Below are 19,284 nucleotides of genomic sequence, written 5' to 3' on the forward strand. Positions count from 1 at the left end.
ACATATAGCTAGGATTGGTGCACACGTTTGTTACGGCGGCGGCAGCGGCATAAACGAGCAAATGTAAAATATATTACTCGGGAAACTCGTTGCGTAATGAATTCGCCATAAAAAGGTTGATGAGATTCGGAAGAAGTGCTATAAAAAAAAAAAAAAAAACGGGAGAGAAAGTAAACGGAGCGCAGTTAAAGTTCGCAGCAATGTGTTCAACAGACATTTTCACACTAAGTACCGCCGACAACTACGGTCGTGCCACGCACGTGCATATTATATATATATAATATAACACTTACCGTTTTTCTCGCGCAAAGTGGACGACGCATAGACGTGAAGTATTTGCGCGTTTAAAATAATTGAGAGATGTGTTTGAGTTCGCGTGAAAAGTTGTTAAAAAATAATCGACAACAACGGCGGTGGCGTTCTCATTTGAATTCTCTACGTTTCTTTTATGCGAATATAAAATAAATATATCCGTTTGCGCGACGACAGCACGAAATGCCGTCGATTCGTTCGACGGCATCCCCGGTCGCGATTACTCGACTACGTACCTAGACGCAATAACTGTACAGGGTTCCTATCACTTCCTCGTAATAGCTCGCACCCACCCTCAGCTACTTACAGGCTCGTCACCGAGGGGAGGGTCTAGGGGGCCGGGACCCATAGGAAAAATAAGTGACCCTGTGAACTCACCACCTCAGTTTTAATTTGTATCCCCGTGACGTATAATTATATACAATTAATTAATACAACAAATTAAATTACAAGATTTTATGATATCATAATGTTCATCGGCCGACAACATATTTATTATAAGGGGAAGTGTGACGGGATGAGTTCACCTGCAAACAGAAAGGGGTAAAAAAAATAGTGGCCCCTTATGAACACATTCGTGGCTACCTACCTGCCTACTTACCTCTATCTGATGTTCACCCTTAATTATACAGCATGTTCAGTTGTGCAGCCATAATATGAGCTATACAGATACGTTTAATGTTGGTCCTTTCTCCTCAAACGAGAGAATACATTCGCAATTCGACAGTGTATTTTACGAGCTCGATATACTATTATATTATTATAGTTATTGTCCGCGCCCGCGGACGTGGTTATCCGAAACAATATTACATTACCTCGTTACACGACGTGTGTATATAAGAACTGTATATATAATATATATATACAACTATAGTTGTAAAGCTGAAATGCTCGACGTAATAATCAAAATGAGCATTGCCGGTATACTGAGCTACTACTCGATTTCGGATTTCCGCACACTCGTTTTCGAAACGAGATGAGCTCATATTATTATTATTATTATTATTATTGTAGTTTACAGATGAAATTTAGTTTCCCAAATATTAGGTTTAATCTCGGCTCGTATATAAACAAGTCAAACTTTTCATCGTCGCCGTCGTACAAATGTGAAATGTAAGCATCGCGCAAAAATACACACAACCCTTTTATTTGCCCACGTTTGAGATTTTAGAGAGCTTCGGTATGAATACAGCAACACAAGCCGTCTTCGTGTATTTCGTGCGATTTAAAGAACGATGAACCGCGTAGTGGTACTAATTCTTAATAATTTGTCAACGTCACCGCAAAAACGAATACGGCGGCGATACGTCGCCGAATTAACGTTAGGACTATACGATATTATCATAATATTGTTAAAAGTACCTACTACGACGTGTAAAATATGCGCTGTACCTACATGTATATTTAGTTGATATATTATTATGTGTTTAAAGTTATAAAGTATTACGTTTCCAACTCGATATAAAACGCAATCTGCTCAGCCCATTATATAATATAATATTATGATGAAACTAATATCTCTGAAGCAACCGCGGTAGACCCTGGCCCGGCCGAGACTTCATGACGTGTCTTTGATCATTTCCTGGACCACGTATTTTCCATGTTATATTATTATTCTGATAATTACGCAACACTCGCGTTTTGGCCGTATCTCATCATTACTACGCCCGTTTAATCTCGGAGAACCGATGGCAAAATATCATATAATTATGTCATAGAAAAGCCGAATTCGCGACGGTCTTGTACCTACGATACGTTATAGTCATAACACCGATACGCGATATACCCTACAGAGTTGCTTGTCTCCTTTGCGAGGTCGACGCATTCGTTGCCAATCGCGATGCGATACCCGCCGCGGTGGGACGTGGAGTTAAATCTTCCGCCGTCAACCGGGAACGATGTGAACATTTGGTTAAGTAAACGTGAAAGAAAATATTACGCGCGCGCGCGCACACACACACACACACACACACACGCACACACACGCACACACACACACGCACACACAAACACACACACACACACTATTATTTATATAATATCATAATACACGCTCGTAGTACTCAGTCGGCGCTCCTTCGTGCGTGCGTGCGTTTAATATATATAGACACAATAATACATTATTATGTGCACACGGAAGCTGAGGGTATATTATACGCTCGCGGTTCGTCGAAGCAAACGTCTCCGCTCTCTACATTATTATACAGTCTTTATTCTCTCTCTCTCTCTCTATCTGTCAACAACTGACGATTTCCCGACGCAAATACCATTGGGGAGTGAGCGTTTGCCGACGGTTTTTCGTTCAGAGCGGATTATACGATCTCTCCTATGTAATGAGTGTGTGTGGGTGCCGGGTGGGTTCGGTTCTGACTGTCTATGTGCGGGTGCGGCGGTACACGACGGCCAACTCACTTACCCGCACTCTGCCGAGTTTTAAATGAAGGAGATGACGAGAGCCGTCTATAACGAAAAATGACCATTATTATAACATGTCATCGAAATGCAACTAATGACGATAGCGATAATTTTATGTCGGTTAAAAATGTAATAATTAACCGGAAACGTCAAATCAAAATGTACCATCTGCACACATAAGATGTAGTTTTCTTATACCAACATAATAATGCCTAAAATCCAAACGAACGGAATATACTATAATTATTATGATATAATCGCACTTAATAAAATTATTATCCAATACCTATAGTTCTTAATTTTTTTTTACTCTTTTTGGGATTCATCTGATTTTATTATTATCAATTATCCCTAGTAAATTAAGTTAAATACACAAAATGAGTTTAAATGAGTTTTAAAATATTTATATTTTTAAAATTTGAAAACAGTAACATCAACTAAACAATTAATCCATTGATATCGTTCTAATACAATAACATATATTTGCTAAAAATTGTTTCATAAATCAAAATATTAAATTAAGTTATTGTTACAACTTTGAAATGTCACATATATACAACTTTAGTTACTTATATGCTACAGTTTTTATCTAGTGTAATGACACTATTTGAAATTTGTGTAAAAACACTCGAAATTATAGCTGATCATAGGTATAGTTTTAGAATAACAATTAATTATTTGTTTCTCCGTTTACAGTTGGCAGCTCGGAAGACGTCAAGTCAGCAGATTTGAGCAAGTTAAATATGTCGAGGCGGTCAAAACCGGTGGCGAAAGCTATGTCTCCCAACAGACAGGGTCCCCAGCAGTGTATTGTAAGTACTACTTATATATACTTTTGCAATATATTTATACATTTATTTACGGTTAGAAACTGCAAAATCAGCACTATACATGAATCAATTTTATATAGGACCCATTATTTCACTCTGGTTATTCATAAATGCGAGAAAAATAAAAGCAATAGAAAATAATAAATCACTATAATATTGCTGTAGCATAAAGCAGTAAAGCATAATATTGAGCAAGGTGGTTTCTTTCTAACTGTAATAACGTTTGAAACCTTCAAACCCATATTAATATTATTATTATATAATATTATTTGCAGACTAAAAGGTACTCAACCGGCGTACCCACTCGTTATATATTATACCGTCGGCTATGTAAGCAGGCAGGAGTGTTATTAACGATAATATTCCCTTATTCCCCTTCCCAATAGTCAAACTCGAAACAGCTTTAAACGAGCACAAAAGTTTGTGTATGAACATGACGTTGAACAATAAGACGGTTATATACTATATTATAGTCTTCAGCCCTTCAGTCATTATATAATAATGTGAATGCACGGCGGAAGCCCCCGTGGTATAGGTAATCTAAAAATTCAAATCCAACATATTTCATCGCGTTTAATTATTTTATAGCTAGAGTACCTACGCCCGCTTTATTTAGTTTTCATCCTTGTAAAAGAAAAAAAAAGCAATATTGCGAATCGACAAAAATGTCGAAAGTCGGAAAAGTTTCACCCGATACAGCTGCAGCGCAAGTCGAGCGTAGAAAATATTATGTTTTAATTAACGTTTTCTCATTAACTCGTATAATCAATTAATCAAGAATGCAACAAATTTCAATAACCCTAGATTAACGTGAGTCTGTCACAGAGTATACACAACATGAATTCAAATTAAACTTCAAATCCGATTTACGCAACTACAATACCACGAATAACTTTCTTTGCTAAATAATTAATACACTTTTGATTTAATTACGATTGATTTGCGTGCCAGGGAGGGCTATTATGATGGATAATATTATGTTAGAACTCAGCATATTATTTTTCAATCAAACCGTTTATGTTATCGTAAAAAAGGGGTTAGATCAACTCATCATCGAACATTGTTCGCCAGTCGCTCTCTATCTCTCTTCTCATTACGGGCCATAAATCATAATTACGCAACGACTCCTCGGTAACTTCCTGCAGCAGGGACCATTCAACTTTCTCGTAATCCTTGATATAATAATTCTTAAGTTGCTGCGTTGCGGATCCCTCGATGACCGCTGGAGACGCTTCGCTGTATTTTCTTCGTCACAACCAAGGGTGTATACCACGATATTTTACCACACAAAAGTTTTCTCGGTATTTTATAAATCACGGACACAAACGAATATTTTGACTGCTAAATTCGTCTTCGCTTAATCTAAAAAGGGTCGACATACCACGGAGATAATATTTGGAGCGTGAAAGTTTCCTCAACTCGTAAATTATTGTTAACTTCACACATATATATATTATACTTCCATCAACATCTTTCCCCAAGACACGAGATCATAACAAAGTGGAACAAAAAACTATACAGTGTATACACTTTCATATCTTATGATATCCATGAAGTATATTTTGTTTATCTGCGCGAAAAACAAAAAATTAAAGTCCGGAATGAAAAGTTTTCCTTCCAGAAAAAATAAAAACATTTTTTCCTCCTAATAATTGGATAATTCAATTTCATTCTTCCATCGTTCGATGGCGTCTGTGTGTCCACAATAAACATAATATAATAATAATCTTATCAATTCATATAAATCTTAAGTGGAATATAAATTGTTGTTTATCGCGACATTTTGATATTCAGTCGAATTACGCGTACCATAATATAATAATATGTATCGCAGGCACTAGGAAATATTATTGTTTGGACTTAAAAACCTTTTCGGCTCTACCCTTTTATAATACATGTTCGTAATAACACCGTAACCTGTATATACTGATAATACTCACTTACTATATACAGCACACTCCTGACTATTATATACCCGTGTGGTGGGTATTATAATGCTATTTTGTTTTTATTAAAGACGGCACCGATGTAATGTTGTCGAAAGGACGACTTTTTTTTATAATTCCATTATTTTTCACGAGAACGTTTCACATGTTCCTCAAAGTAGATTTAGACACGTTCGTTTAAAGAAAACAATAAAGAGAAACTTAGAACGTGCTTTACGTACATTTTTTTCCCCCGACGAAATGATAGTTTTCTAGATAGGATCACGGAAGACCGTTTCAGTCATTGCTATTGTTTAATCCTCCGTCCAAAGTCCATTTCATTTTCACCTCCTTGTTTTTGCCGGTCTTATTATATTTATTTTCTCGTCTTCTCTTTCAAATAATACTAAACCAAAATCTCTACAAGCAAAAAAAAAACATTCTTTTGTACAATTATTTCAAAAGTTCAGACAATTATTATCAAACATTATAAAATAATTGAAACATAATATTATTGCAACAGAGGCCATTGGAGCAATACTCTATCGAATATAATAATAAGGTTATTAAAAACGATCGAATGAAGCTATTAGATCCCGTCCACACCTAACGTTTACATAATATCATAGCATATATTATTGTTTTTATTTTGAACGCCGTTAATACATGATACTAATGGGACAATAATATTTTTATGATATTTTTAAAATATTGTAATTTAATATACTTAGCTACAATCAAGTCAAATTAAAAGTTGCGGTTTGGTAGTTACCAATTATTGAAATAGACGAATATGTACCTACCTATAATAACCATTGGCGTATCTAGAGGAAGATTGGGTAGATTAGTCCTCCACTCCTCCAGTAGTAATTTTAAGCTCCCGAATCTATCACGAAGTCCCCTCTCAAACTAGTAAACTACAAATTAAAAATGATGCTGGAGATATTTTCCCCATCCCCTAAATATACAATTATTCGGAAACCATACAACTTACATAATTACTTCTCTCAATTTATCTAAAATAATGTGTACACTATACAGGTACTTTGAAACTTTATTCCGATCATGTTTACTTTGATATTAGCTTATAATATCGAGATTATAGATGATAGCATACATATAGCCATATTTCAACTAAATTATTGTTCATGCGATCTAAATATATATATATATATTATATTATTTTTCATTAATTATGCTATTAATAAATGCAATACAATTACATCAATTCATTATTTTTATATTTATTATTTATTAATGCATACGACTTAATTTTGTCAACTAAAAATCTAATTTTTCAAAAGAAATGCACCGGAAACAGTTTCAATACATATTCAAACTATGACATCATAATTAAACTCTTGCATTCATAACAAGCACTCGTAAACAAGAAGAATTATATTATTAATTATCCTTGAAAGTCTTTTTATGGTTTTCTTTTTCCAAGAACATTTTAATTGTCATGATAAATATGCGTAAAGGAAATCATTGAGGTAGAAAATTAAATCACTTGGTTAATATATTAAAAATAATAGTATGTTCATTTTTTTCATTCGAAAGTCTGATTATTCTATTTGAACAAATTTTTAGTTTTTTTTCATTTTTAAATAAAACTGTATGTTTACACCAATCCAATTAAAATATTTATGAAAAACTGTAAACATCTCTGCACAAAATAATTAAAGATATTTTTTTATAACAAACAAAATTACTATTTACATAGTTTAGAATATTTATTTTTTTTATGCAAAGAATTACCATGTTTATAAAACATATATATTTACTAGCATTATAAGCTCATAATATACTATACATTTTTTCTATATTTGATAAATAATCTAATAATAAAATGGTTTTATAATAATAAAACAAAAAGGGACCTGGGGACATAATAATTAGTGTGCTGGTTTGAAGTAATTTTGTTTGACTTGTCTGATCCTCTATACCTAAACTTTTAGTGTCGTATTAATTATCCTAAAATCCATAAACAATCAAACCATTGTGCCAATGTGTATACAAACATTTCCATTTTAGCATAAACACAAAACGTATTAAAAAACGTTGAAAAGTTTTATTTTACAACTCGTTGTTAATCTTCTTATAAATATTGGACATTGCATTTATTTTATAGAATTCCATAACGCTTGAAATGTTTCAATATCAAAAAAAAAGTTTTTATTTATTCCCATTACCTTTGCAATACAATTGTATTGTTATTCAAATACAGCTGCATATGAAATCGATGATTGTTGTTTTATACGTTCAAGTAATACAGTTTTTTTTGTGCTCCTAAACGTTAGCTTCATAACACGTGTGTTGAATAATAATAACAATCTCATTTTATTACCAACACTTTAATGGTACTTGAACTTTTGTTATCGGTTATGAAACCATGACAAACTGTTATAAACAAAAAACTCATCCATTATAAATACTGTATTTATATCGTTGTGTATTTGTGTTCTTTAAATTAGTTTATTAACCGAAAAAAAAGTCGTACCCCCACAGTAATACATCATCAAGCAGCGAAATACTGTTTTGAACATTTTGCACCACCATTGACGTTGACTAATTTCGAGTGTCAAACTAAATGAATCGCTAAACATTTCACCGTGCTAACTGTATTATATGTCTTGTCATATCCACCTCGACATATCGTCAGTGGCGGTGCTTTAACTCGTACACTGCTGCGGTCCCACGCCGTCCCCACCCATCGCACACCTGTTGGCCAATTCCCTGCGCATAAACGTTTGTAAGTCGATCATGAACGCCCGTACATCACGACTGCCGGCAAAACTTTCGGTGCTAAGGTCGCGCGTCTGTGGCCCTACGATAGGTATAATATATATATATATATCGTGTGTGTATATTAGTGCACCGTGCAGGCGGCGTTTTCTGGAAGTTTGTAGCGCGCGACTCCGCGGCGTTGATCGGAGAAAACACGCACGAACGTATGGAAAAAACCTCCGGTGACTTTGCACCACCGCGTGGCACACGGGGCGGACTTGGAAGTTTCGAGAGAATTATTTTACGACGTGTAACGCCGAATGAGATATCCGAGACGGCCGGGGTAGAGGCGGCCGGGGCTTATAAAATTATACGACAGTTGCATATATACACATGTGCGGGTGTGCGGGTGTGTGGGCGTGTGTGTGTATGTGTGTAAGTGTGTGTGTACGCGGGTATAGGTGAAATAACAATAATGAAAGCATATGCGCCGGTGGTGTGTACGCGTATTATGTTTATATATACAATATGCGATATGCAAGAGAAATAATATTTACCGGAATTATTCATCTCCAGAGGCTTTTGTTTCAGAGTTTCGCTCGTTTTCACGCCATTAGGGTAATAAAATGTTATATAGGATTGAATAGGTTCGGCGAAAATTGTGTGCGCGCGGGTGGGCGCAGGTTCTTTTCCCGTGTTTTATAATACTATTTTCTGCGGTGCGAATACACACCAACCGCATAAAGCGAAAACATTTGCCACACTTAGAGGTATAGTAATACGATATCGTTAAACTGGTCGTTGATTAATTTGTGATATTGTATAGACGACTCTCAGATCGTTATGTAACTTAAAAATATTTTTTTTAATGTCGTTTAATGTTACACAATCAATCATTTTTGCGAATTTCAATATACACAATATCTGATAAAGGACCTCACGACCAGGGGGTGTATCTACAACGCCTATTCACAACTCTGAGCAATAATATACTTTGCGTCCTATTGAAAAACAATAACCTATGATTATTGGTTGCGACGTTACGTTAATTAAAATTAGCACAATTATATAAACATTTATTATAAAAAATAATAAAATATAATATTGTATATTATGTAAATTTTCTAATTATAATTTAATCTTATCATAATGCCAAATCAAATTTTTTATCGATACACATATTATTAGTTAACATTATATTTTTTCATAATGGTTCATATTAATATTGATTTTTACGTAGGAATAATTATTAATTATTATACAAATATTTTTCCCCATAAATGGTCTTCTCGAGTCGTGTTCTATCAATAATTGAACCAAATTTACTTCAAAATACGATTATTTCAGTAATTACTTATAAATTCTAAAAATATTATTCTTATTATTCTAAACTTAATGCATAATATAATATAACAGTACAATAATGAAAAAAAGTAACTAGGATAGATTTTAAGTTAAAAAACTACATAAATGTACAGAGTTTTATCAATTTCCATCAAATGTAAACAATCTGATTTTTTTTACTCTCAACATTTAGTAAAAATGTTATTATTTTTTTTTTTTATAAAATAATCTAATAAAGTACAAAATTATTGATAATCACCCGATTGATATATTTTATGAACATTAAAAGTATAATAATATTGAATGCATGAAATAAGTTAAAATGATAGAGGTTAGCATAAACTTGTAATCCAAAGTATAAATAAAAATAAAGAGTTTCCGGTTTTGTAAAAATTATATATATTAGATCTCTATACAATTTCTTACCCTATATTTGTGACATTTTGACGATCATTTTAATTTAAGGTTACCACAAGAATATTATAATAATTATATAACTATTAATTTCATTATATAATCAACTGAATTGTCAATAGTGTTTAATTAAGTTAATATTTTTCAATGTGAACGCTGAACCCGCTACAAAATGATTTAGCTAAAATGTTTACTCTTAAGATAAATATACCTACATCAAAGCTTTACCTAAGTAAATTATTCCATAAACGTTCATTTCGTTGTATTTACTTAAATTGTAACTCTATAAATATTCCGCATATATTTAAATACTAATTTAATTTATATATTATTCAAGTATAATAATATATAGTATATACCATATTATATTTTAGTCATTTCAGCGTAAGACATGTTACAAATATTAAATTAAATTCAGACTGTCAATATTTTTTTTAATATAATTGAAAATCGTAATTATATTTATAAAATAAATAATCGTACTACGTTATGAGTTTCTAAAAATGTTTATGCGCAGTTTTATACATTTTTCATATATCTTGTTGAAGTTCCCTTAGTCGTATACTTTTTTTTTATGTAGGCACGCCGATGAAATTATTTTCATAAACTTGTTTAAACTTCCTCACAAATGAATCCAGGGTTAATGTAAAATTAAATTAAATTCCTTACCAATTAGCTAGCACGTTTTCTTTTGCAACTCTCTTTTTAATAAAATTGAATGATTTTGCGTTTTAAATATCGGCAGCAAACAAACTTTTAAGTATTCTTGAAACTCGCATATTGTTATCACGACTACGTAAAACGCTGTTGTTAGATTAAGTTTAAGCTATTATTGTAAATTTGTAACAAAGGATCGGTATCTTTGAGTATACTGTTTTACTTTTCATAATACTATAAACACAAGGTTCTATTGTACACGTTATTATGATGAATAAACTCATATTATATATATTTAATAAAAACGATAAATTACTTCAATTTTATAAAAAAATAATGCTTTTGAACATTTTTGTGTTATATTAAAACATTTAACGATTATGTTTTTCAAATATAGATACACTTTCAGAAAAATAATATTAATTAATTTTTATGCAATTGAATATAAATGTTGTGTCAATTTTAGTTTTATGCAAAAGATGAATAAAAATTATAAACATAATATTATTGTAATATAATATATTACAATAATATGTTTTATATTTTTTTATTACTATACCTAACTTATCGTGTATGAATAATTGTACTATTACTCCTGCTTATGCAGCTAACCTATCGATACATCAGCTGTTTCGTTTCTTACTAAAATAAAGAAAACAGCGTAAAAATAATTATTATTATTTTCATTTCCCTCAATAACATATTTTTCATGATACCACGGTTACATCACTATCATCATATCGTAGTTAAGTTCAGAGATCACACATCGTATTTTTTTTATAAATGTACAAATAATTTAATTTTGAAGGTATTTTGTAAACATAATATTTAAACTACAATCACATCTTTTTTGCGAAATGGTTTGATGCCTCTTGCAAGCAAATCACACTGGATACGCCGTGCCACGTGTCATGCGTGCTAAGTCTGACGTTTCGGTAATAATGGTTCAACTACTACCTAGGTATATTTTCCGAATTGTGTCCGCTTGCGTGTGTCACATATCAAATCGTAAAGCTATGATAAGGGATGTGGTAATCCCAGAAGTTTGCCAATTTGTATTAATTGTCTCTCGCGGTTGTGTATATGTGTTCTGAATACAAAGTCAAGTTCTGCGGGACGGAATGTCGTATCCCGAGCATATTTTTGTTACTATAGACCTTGTTTCAAAATATCATTAAATTATAAATTGTACGCATAATTATTTTGCTCAAAAATCAAAATATAATTGATTCAAAGTACAGTTCGTTACGAGTTGTACAGCTTATATTTTCAAACTGTAACGGAATCTGTTAACACGATAACATAATATTATTTTTTCAACCATATTTTTCTGGAATAATATCGTTTTGATGATCAAACTAGTAATTATTTATTTATTATTCGTAGGTATACAATTTTAAATTTAATGAATCTCACGCAAAGAAACCACCCTCGCCTCAGCTATTGAGTGAACATACCAAAGTGCTTCTAGAAGTCCCCCACATAAAAACATTTTTTCTTAATACATTTTAAATATTTAGTTTTAAAGTTATGCTCTACATAATAAAGTTAGTTGAGTAATTAAAAATAATTAATTTTGAATGCATAGTATTTTGATGAGTGGGAGAAATAATCGTCCAATTTTCGTATAGTATGCATATTCGTTTTACCCAGTGAACGCCTTACAATAACCTCAATTTCTACACATTGCCAAATAAATATATTTTTTTAATAATTTTAATTATACCTGACAAGACATGTACCCAAAAAACGTTAATTTTGTAAATTAAAAAACAATATCTCAAACTTATACTAAAATATTATATTATATAGGTAATGAAACAATACTTAATCCATCCAATGCAGTCTCTTGTAATTTCTCAAAAATAGTATTATTATAATATACGAAAAAAGTTTCGTAAAATATTATTTATAAACAAAACTCCTTTGTGGGTATTTAATGTCATAAACATACATCATGTCATATATTATATCGTAGTTTTGAAAACATTTTAACGCCTAAACTATAATGCTCGGTTGGCCTCTATCCAGATATTATTATTATAATATCTATTGTCATTACGCGATAAAATGCATTGTATACAATTTAGGGTAAACAAGTCAAGAAGATAAAATATATCCCATTTCATTGGGAATCGAAATTTATTATCCGCCGAAGAATCGTATATTATATTTAAAGCCACGGCGGTAGCTGTCGTAAATTGGCAATAAAAATACACACCGGCGTAAAACACACGTAAACAATCCTACAAGTATGCAAGGCCCGTGACTATTGCTAATAAAAAAAAAAATATCTACTAGCTGAATAAAAATTAAATGCGAATCGACGCGATGGTGCATCAAATTCAAATAGCGACGTACCGTATAGTTAAAGCAAAAACATAATATAACTTGCAGCGATCGAGGAAAGGTCTAATATTATATACTACACGTCATCCCGATTGTTAAGTTATAAAATACGTATCTTGTGATCGATTTAAATCGTTGCGAGGACCAAGTGAAAGGACCAAGTTCTTCACTGTCGACCACGCGCCCAATTAAAATATACCGAGTCGTGCTCGCTTCCGAAACAATAATAAAATATATAATATCATCTCGACAAAACGAAAACGCACAGTAGTTGACTCGCGTAACGACAACGATGACTGCGTGACCTATATTATATCGAATTGTGAATAAAAAAAGAAACGAAATATCGAAATAGACACCGGTGACGGATGCTGATGAGCAGGTGTGTGGAGGCGGGTGAGAGCGGAGCGAGAGAAAGACGTATCGTCGACATTAAAATTTCTTCGGAGCGTGTGTGGGATCGTTCCGTTTTCGGTATAATGCACAAACGCCCGGGGTGACAGTGTGAAAAGTGCGTGGGGATGGAGGTAGGGGTGGTGGGTAGGAGCGGGTTTGTTCGAGCGATCGTGGCAGGGTAACACTTGGTATTCGCCGTTTCATCCCCCCTGCTCACTCTGGTGCCCTCGCGCGCGCGTTCACGCTAACGTCGAGTTTTTAATATTCATTTTTTTCTTTTTTTCATTATTTTTTTCTATTTTTTTTCGCCGACGAACAATTTCACGAGCCGGTGCTTTTTTCCGGACTGCGGAACAACGTTTAAAATAGGAATGCGTGTCGGGAATCGGGTGAGGTGTACGCGGCGCGGCAGAGGCAGAGGCAGCACCAGCAGTAGCAATAGCGATAGTATTATAGTAATAGTAATACCAGTTGTAGAGGTATTAGTAGAAGTAATAGTATATGCGGGGTAGTCACTAAAGCATTAAAGTATACATAGTTATAGCATATAATAATTATTTGTAGCTGTGCGCGAAACGGCAGCGATGGCGGCAGTAACAGTAAAAACTAGGGGCATTACGAACGCCACGCCGTCATCGCCTCCAGTGTCAATTTTCCGGGAAATTCCTCGCATTCCCCCCGTCGATAAAGGAACGGCAACTATCATCGAATGGAAACATATTTTAATTTTAATAACGCCTCGTTAGATGGGATACGCGTTAAATGTGTTTTTTTTCTGTAATTTTACTCGTCCGGTATAAAATATCAACAATTTTTTTTTGCATTTAATGATTGGTTATCTGTCAAACCTACCATGTGAAATGCGTCGCTTAGATATTAGTAAATAATGATATTATAAATACGGATATTAAAATTGACCTTTTCTGTTTACCAACGCCCCGCCGCAATGAAAACGTATAATAATAAAAACGATAACGCCCCCACACGAAACAGATTTAATATTTTATGTCCCTGGTTTTTAAGTTCTGAATCCTTCTATAGATATCATGGTGGAACGTTTTTATATTTTTTTATTTTAAAAACGTACATTCAAACAAATTATTGCTTAGTACACATGAGTTGTATTTAAAATTAATGAGAGAATTGTATTGTTAATTTATTTCAATCGGTTTTTATGTTACTAAACATGATCAAAAATATCTTCCTGTTTTTTACAATAATTCTGACGCACCTATGGTGGGATGTATTAAATCTATTTTTTATCATTCTAATTTGACATAGGTAGGTCAGGTAGATTGGGTGATGTGGACTTTTAGTGGTTATAATAATAATATAGTCAAATTCGAACACAACTTTTCACGGACATAATATCTGTGCTGAAGTTGAATCCAAAGGTGATGGATCGGATAAAGAAATTTTGGTCACTCCTTTGTATAAGAATAATTATATTTTCATATTTTTCTTCGATGTATAAAATAATAACCATCCAATTATTATTATTATAACTATATTATAGTAGTTAACGGTACATCGGACGAAATAATATTACGAACGCACAACAGTGGTGTACCTAAATTGCCTATCCATCACGCCGTGTGATCATAATATTATAGGCATGCATGAGCAATGAGCATAATAATATTATAATGGTGGTAACCATATACCATACAAATATTATACCCAATAACAGTAACCGTGACATGATTAAAAACGGAAATGTCACTTTGAAAATGTGGGCACTGCATCAGACCACTCTTGAGTCGGTTTTCGTGGATTAAAGCGTGTAGAAAATACGCGAATCTAAAAGGACGTGGGTTAAACGCATGTACCGTTTGACATGACGACTGTGGAAAAAAAACTAAACCCAGTTTGATCAGTCAATTACACTATAGTGTTTGTCCGATGTCACCGAAAATAAAAACGATTTTATTTATTATATTAAGACGTTATGTCGGAGAAAATGAGATACGTTAATCATTTCTATACTTGGATTCCATTTGCAAAATTAAACTATTGTACACGTCATTACGATTTTTATTATTATTATTATTATTATTGTACTAACTTTTCACTTTAGAATTTATTCAAAATGTTTTGGATTGTAAATTAAAAAAAAAAAACAACAACAAAGGATATTCAATGACATAAAGTGTGTATAATGATATTATATAACTGTATGTCCGGCATAGACCCGACTGATTTATTTCTGGTGTCTCTTGGGTCTCATTTGCCTGACAAAAACTTCAGATTATGAATTATTTATCGGTTTTGAATGCGTATTAATATTATTATCGACTAAATGGTTGTACGGAATTTGTTTTTAGTTTAAAAAGATTAATTTGAGCATTAGACGCTCGTCCCGGGGGAGATTCGCAGTGTTAACGAAAAGTAAAAACAAACGGAACAATAATTAATTATCTCTAACTTATAATAAATTTCCCGTGACTTTCGGGGGACGGGTAATAATAATAATAATAAGAAGAATAATATCGTCTCGTTCGACGTTTCGAAATAAATTATTTGTAATTATTGTGACTTTCAGCAGCCACCGCAATAATCTATTATTCCAATAACCGTTGTCGTAATTCTATATTTTTCCATCATGCCCTAGGTTTTGTTTATACAATCTCTGAGTCAGTGTCTAATAGTTCTTCTCCGCGTGTCTACCTGGGATCATTACTATGGTATGTCGTCGCACATTATGTACAGTTAATGTTATATTATTATGCACTAATTGTATACGATTTACTGGTTGTCACTACTATACACGTCATATTCCACGGGTCTCAATAATTATTAATTAACACGGCATTAATTGTTTTTATCGGATGTGTTATACTAATAATAATATTATATTATAGTATATCAGCTGTCGTAAAACGCAGTCGTTTAATTTTGTTGTTTTTGTGCATTGACTTTTCATTTATTTCCTGTAGGCACCTTGTTCCTTTTAGTTATATATATACATTAGTTTTATAATTAAACTTGAAACAGAAAAAAAAATTTAATTTCCTTTTCTGGTATCAATTTCAGCCGTTAATAGGGATGTAACCCTCTTTTCTTCCAACACTAACTGCTGATTTCTAGTCAATACTTTACCATGAAAAACGATGGTTTTAAAACGTTTCCCTGACGACGACAAATCCTCTTTGTGGTGGACAAATTAAAATATTGAAATCTCTTTTTCAATTTATTTTTTTTTACTCAATCGAAAAAATTATGTATTTTTCCGATTGTAAAATAAATAATATTATATTACGTCAGAAAACTAATTTTTCAAAGTAAACACGTAAATAAAAAATTATATTACTACAAACGAAAAAATAACTTTACACTTTATGCATCTTTACTGCATTTTATTAATGCTATACACTTTTTTTTATCCGCAATTATTGTAAACCAAACAATACAAGACAAACGTATTATTATCTAGAAAATAAATAAATAAGTTTTGTAATTGGACATCTCGTCATGTGATCAGACTTCTTAATCAATATTAATTTATTAATTTTTGATCAAATATAAATTTTAACTAAATACCTATACGACTTTAGTGCATAGTTTTTTATTACCTAGGTTATTCAATTTCATATTTTAATATATCGGGGATATATGAAGATATTTTTTCACCATTATTATTTACATCTATTCGGTACGAAATTAATCTCTTCTTAATTCGAGTAATTACAGACGAATCCCGTAATCCGTTTAAATGTATTTTTCTTATTAAATAAGATACCACTAACAAAACTTTACTAAAATAAATACTACTTAGAAAATAATATGTGGTTATACGTCTTGTTCTTATATATTATTATAAAACAGATAATATATCTATACGTTGAATAAACAAGCGCGTGAATCGATGTAAATATTAAAGTCAGCTGGTCTATTTGATCTGAACCTATATAATACGGTATATATATGATAAATTATAACATGACCTCGTTTATTACAAGATACGTGTGTGTGTGTCTGTGTCTGCTCAAGATTATGTTTTTGAAGAAACGCACAAAAGACGTCGAATTTCGATAATCGTGTCTTTTGGAGTGAACGGTAGAAATTGAAAACTACATACGTATAAAGCCCATTAAAAATATTGCTTCGCAAACACCCGACTATGGGGTTTTTTTCTTTTTTTTTTTTTTTGAGAACAATCGACAAACGTAAAAGTGTTTGCGCAAGCCACACACATATAGAGAGAGTTTGAAGTAATGATATATTCATGGCGTGTTTGAAATATTTGGCACGTGAGATTGAGAGAAGCCACCGAAAACTATCAATCATAAAAAAATAAAATAAAATGTGCCCGTATACACAGACTCTAGTCGGAATTGAATGTTGCTGGCAGACGAAAGCGGGTGGGGGAAGTACAGTATAGTCAATCGCCAAGAATGAAAAACGTTTAACGCCCCGAGAAGTTTCGCCGGGATAATATATTGTTTTGTACTTATTTATATAATATTATGTATTACCTATATGATATGAATTCGTTCTTATTTTACGCACATATGCGTTGCAGAGATTTCAATTCGAAACGATATTATTTTTCCGAAAGCGCTATTTCCAATTCGACGTCGTCGGTGCGAAAACGATTTATCTGACGACCTATTTATAATAATAATATGTTATAATATCATTATACTGCGGAAAATAATAATGTTTGGCCATTAGTTAAACATGACGCCGAAACGACACCTGTCTCGTAATGGACACGTGTAATTCATATACCTAACCGAGAATATAGTACTGACGACGACCACCGACATAATAATAACTTTTATCATAATATTATATCATTCGCGTTCGATGACATTATTTTTACCACCGCTCCCACCCATATATAGACGGTCAGTCAACTTTCGATTTCTCTCTCTATGTATATATTATCTGTAACCCTTTGAAATTTGCATAAAATATTTATTCTTCGTCAATGTTTCGGTGGTAGCGTGGTCTACGCGAGATCGGAAAAAATAACCATTATAATTGCGTATACACGCCCATAATATTATAAAACCCGAGTGCTGCAGAGAACGAGATAAAATAATTATAAATCGCGTTTTCCGCTTATACAATAAAAAAAACCCTCCCCCCCACACACACACACAATATACCCGTTCTTTATAGGTCGTATACAATAAAAAATATTATACGACGGTCGTCGTGGTTAAGTCGAATTGGTCGACGAGCAGGAGAAAAGAACAAAATTATTAATTCTTCTCGTACACGGCGGTGTGCGTATAATATCATATATATTATGCAGTGCACACTCGGCCAGAACGCGGAGTAGACCGTTTTGAGTTAATCAACGTGTATGCAAAATAAATTAAGGTAATACAAATTTCTATTGTCGGCGATAAATAGTTTATTATTTGTTTAAGCACTTACAACACAAATATGATGTATACTATTGCTACAAGTACCTATGTATATATTATATTATACACATGCAGTATCATTTTGAACCCTTTACGGTGGCGGCGGCTGTACCGTAGAATAATAATAATAATAATAATATGAATTCTCGTTACACAATAGTGTGCATATGCTCACCCACGTAAATCGTGTTTGGTTTAACATTAGTTGCATACGATTTTCCCGGACGAGAGACGTGCTAGGAAATTTTTACAACGTTCGGAGTCCGGACGTGCAATTTTATTGTTGTTTGATAATGTGCCACAAATCGTTGCCATATTATAAATATATAAGAGCGTGCCATTGTAATAGACATGTTATTATTTCGATCAGACCCGGCGGAAACTCGGCGCACAATGATTCAGTGTCGTGTCGACGAGCGTAGAGAGCCGTGTTCACTGTAAGAGATATGCGAAGGACCGCGGAACACGGATAAAAGACTAGACGATTTAGTGCAACCCTTATTCGACGTAATCCAATTACAGGTATAAAACAGACAT

At 32.8% G+C, this 19,284-nt stretch overlaps 1 protein-coding gene across 3 annotated transcripts in view; it reads left to right on the top strand.

The window, feature by feature from the left end:
* The window catches only part of LOC132945448 (serine-rich adhesin for platelets-like), a 265,662-nt gene that overhangs the window by 167,032 nt on the left and 79,346 nt on the right, over positions 1 to 19,284 (top strand). For all 3 annotated transcript variants that reach the window (XM_061015194.1, XM_061015196.1, XM_061015195.1), the window contains exon 5: positions 3,424 to 3,539. In XM_061015194.1, coding sequence (XP_060871177.1) covers positions 3,424 to 3,539 — 116 coding nt within the window. The remainder of the gene's footprint in view (positions 1 to 3,423; positions 3,540 to 19,284) is intronic.

Source organism: Metopolophium dirhodum, chromosome 5 (genome assembly GCF_019925205.1).
Source record: "Metopolophium dirhodum isolate CAU chromosome 5, ASM1992520v1, whole genome shotgun sequence".
Taxonomy (NCBI): domain Eukaryota; kingdom Metazoa; phylum Arthropoda; class Insecta; order Hemiptera; family Aphididae; genus Metopolophium; species Metopolophium dirhodum.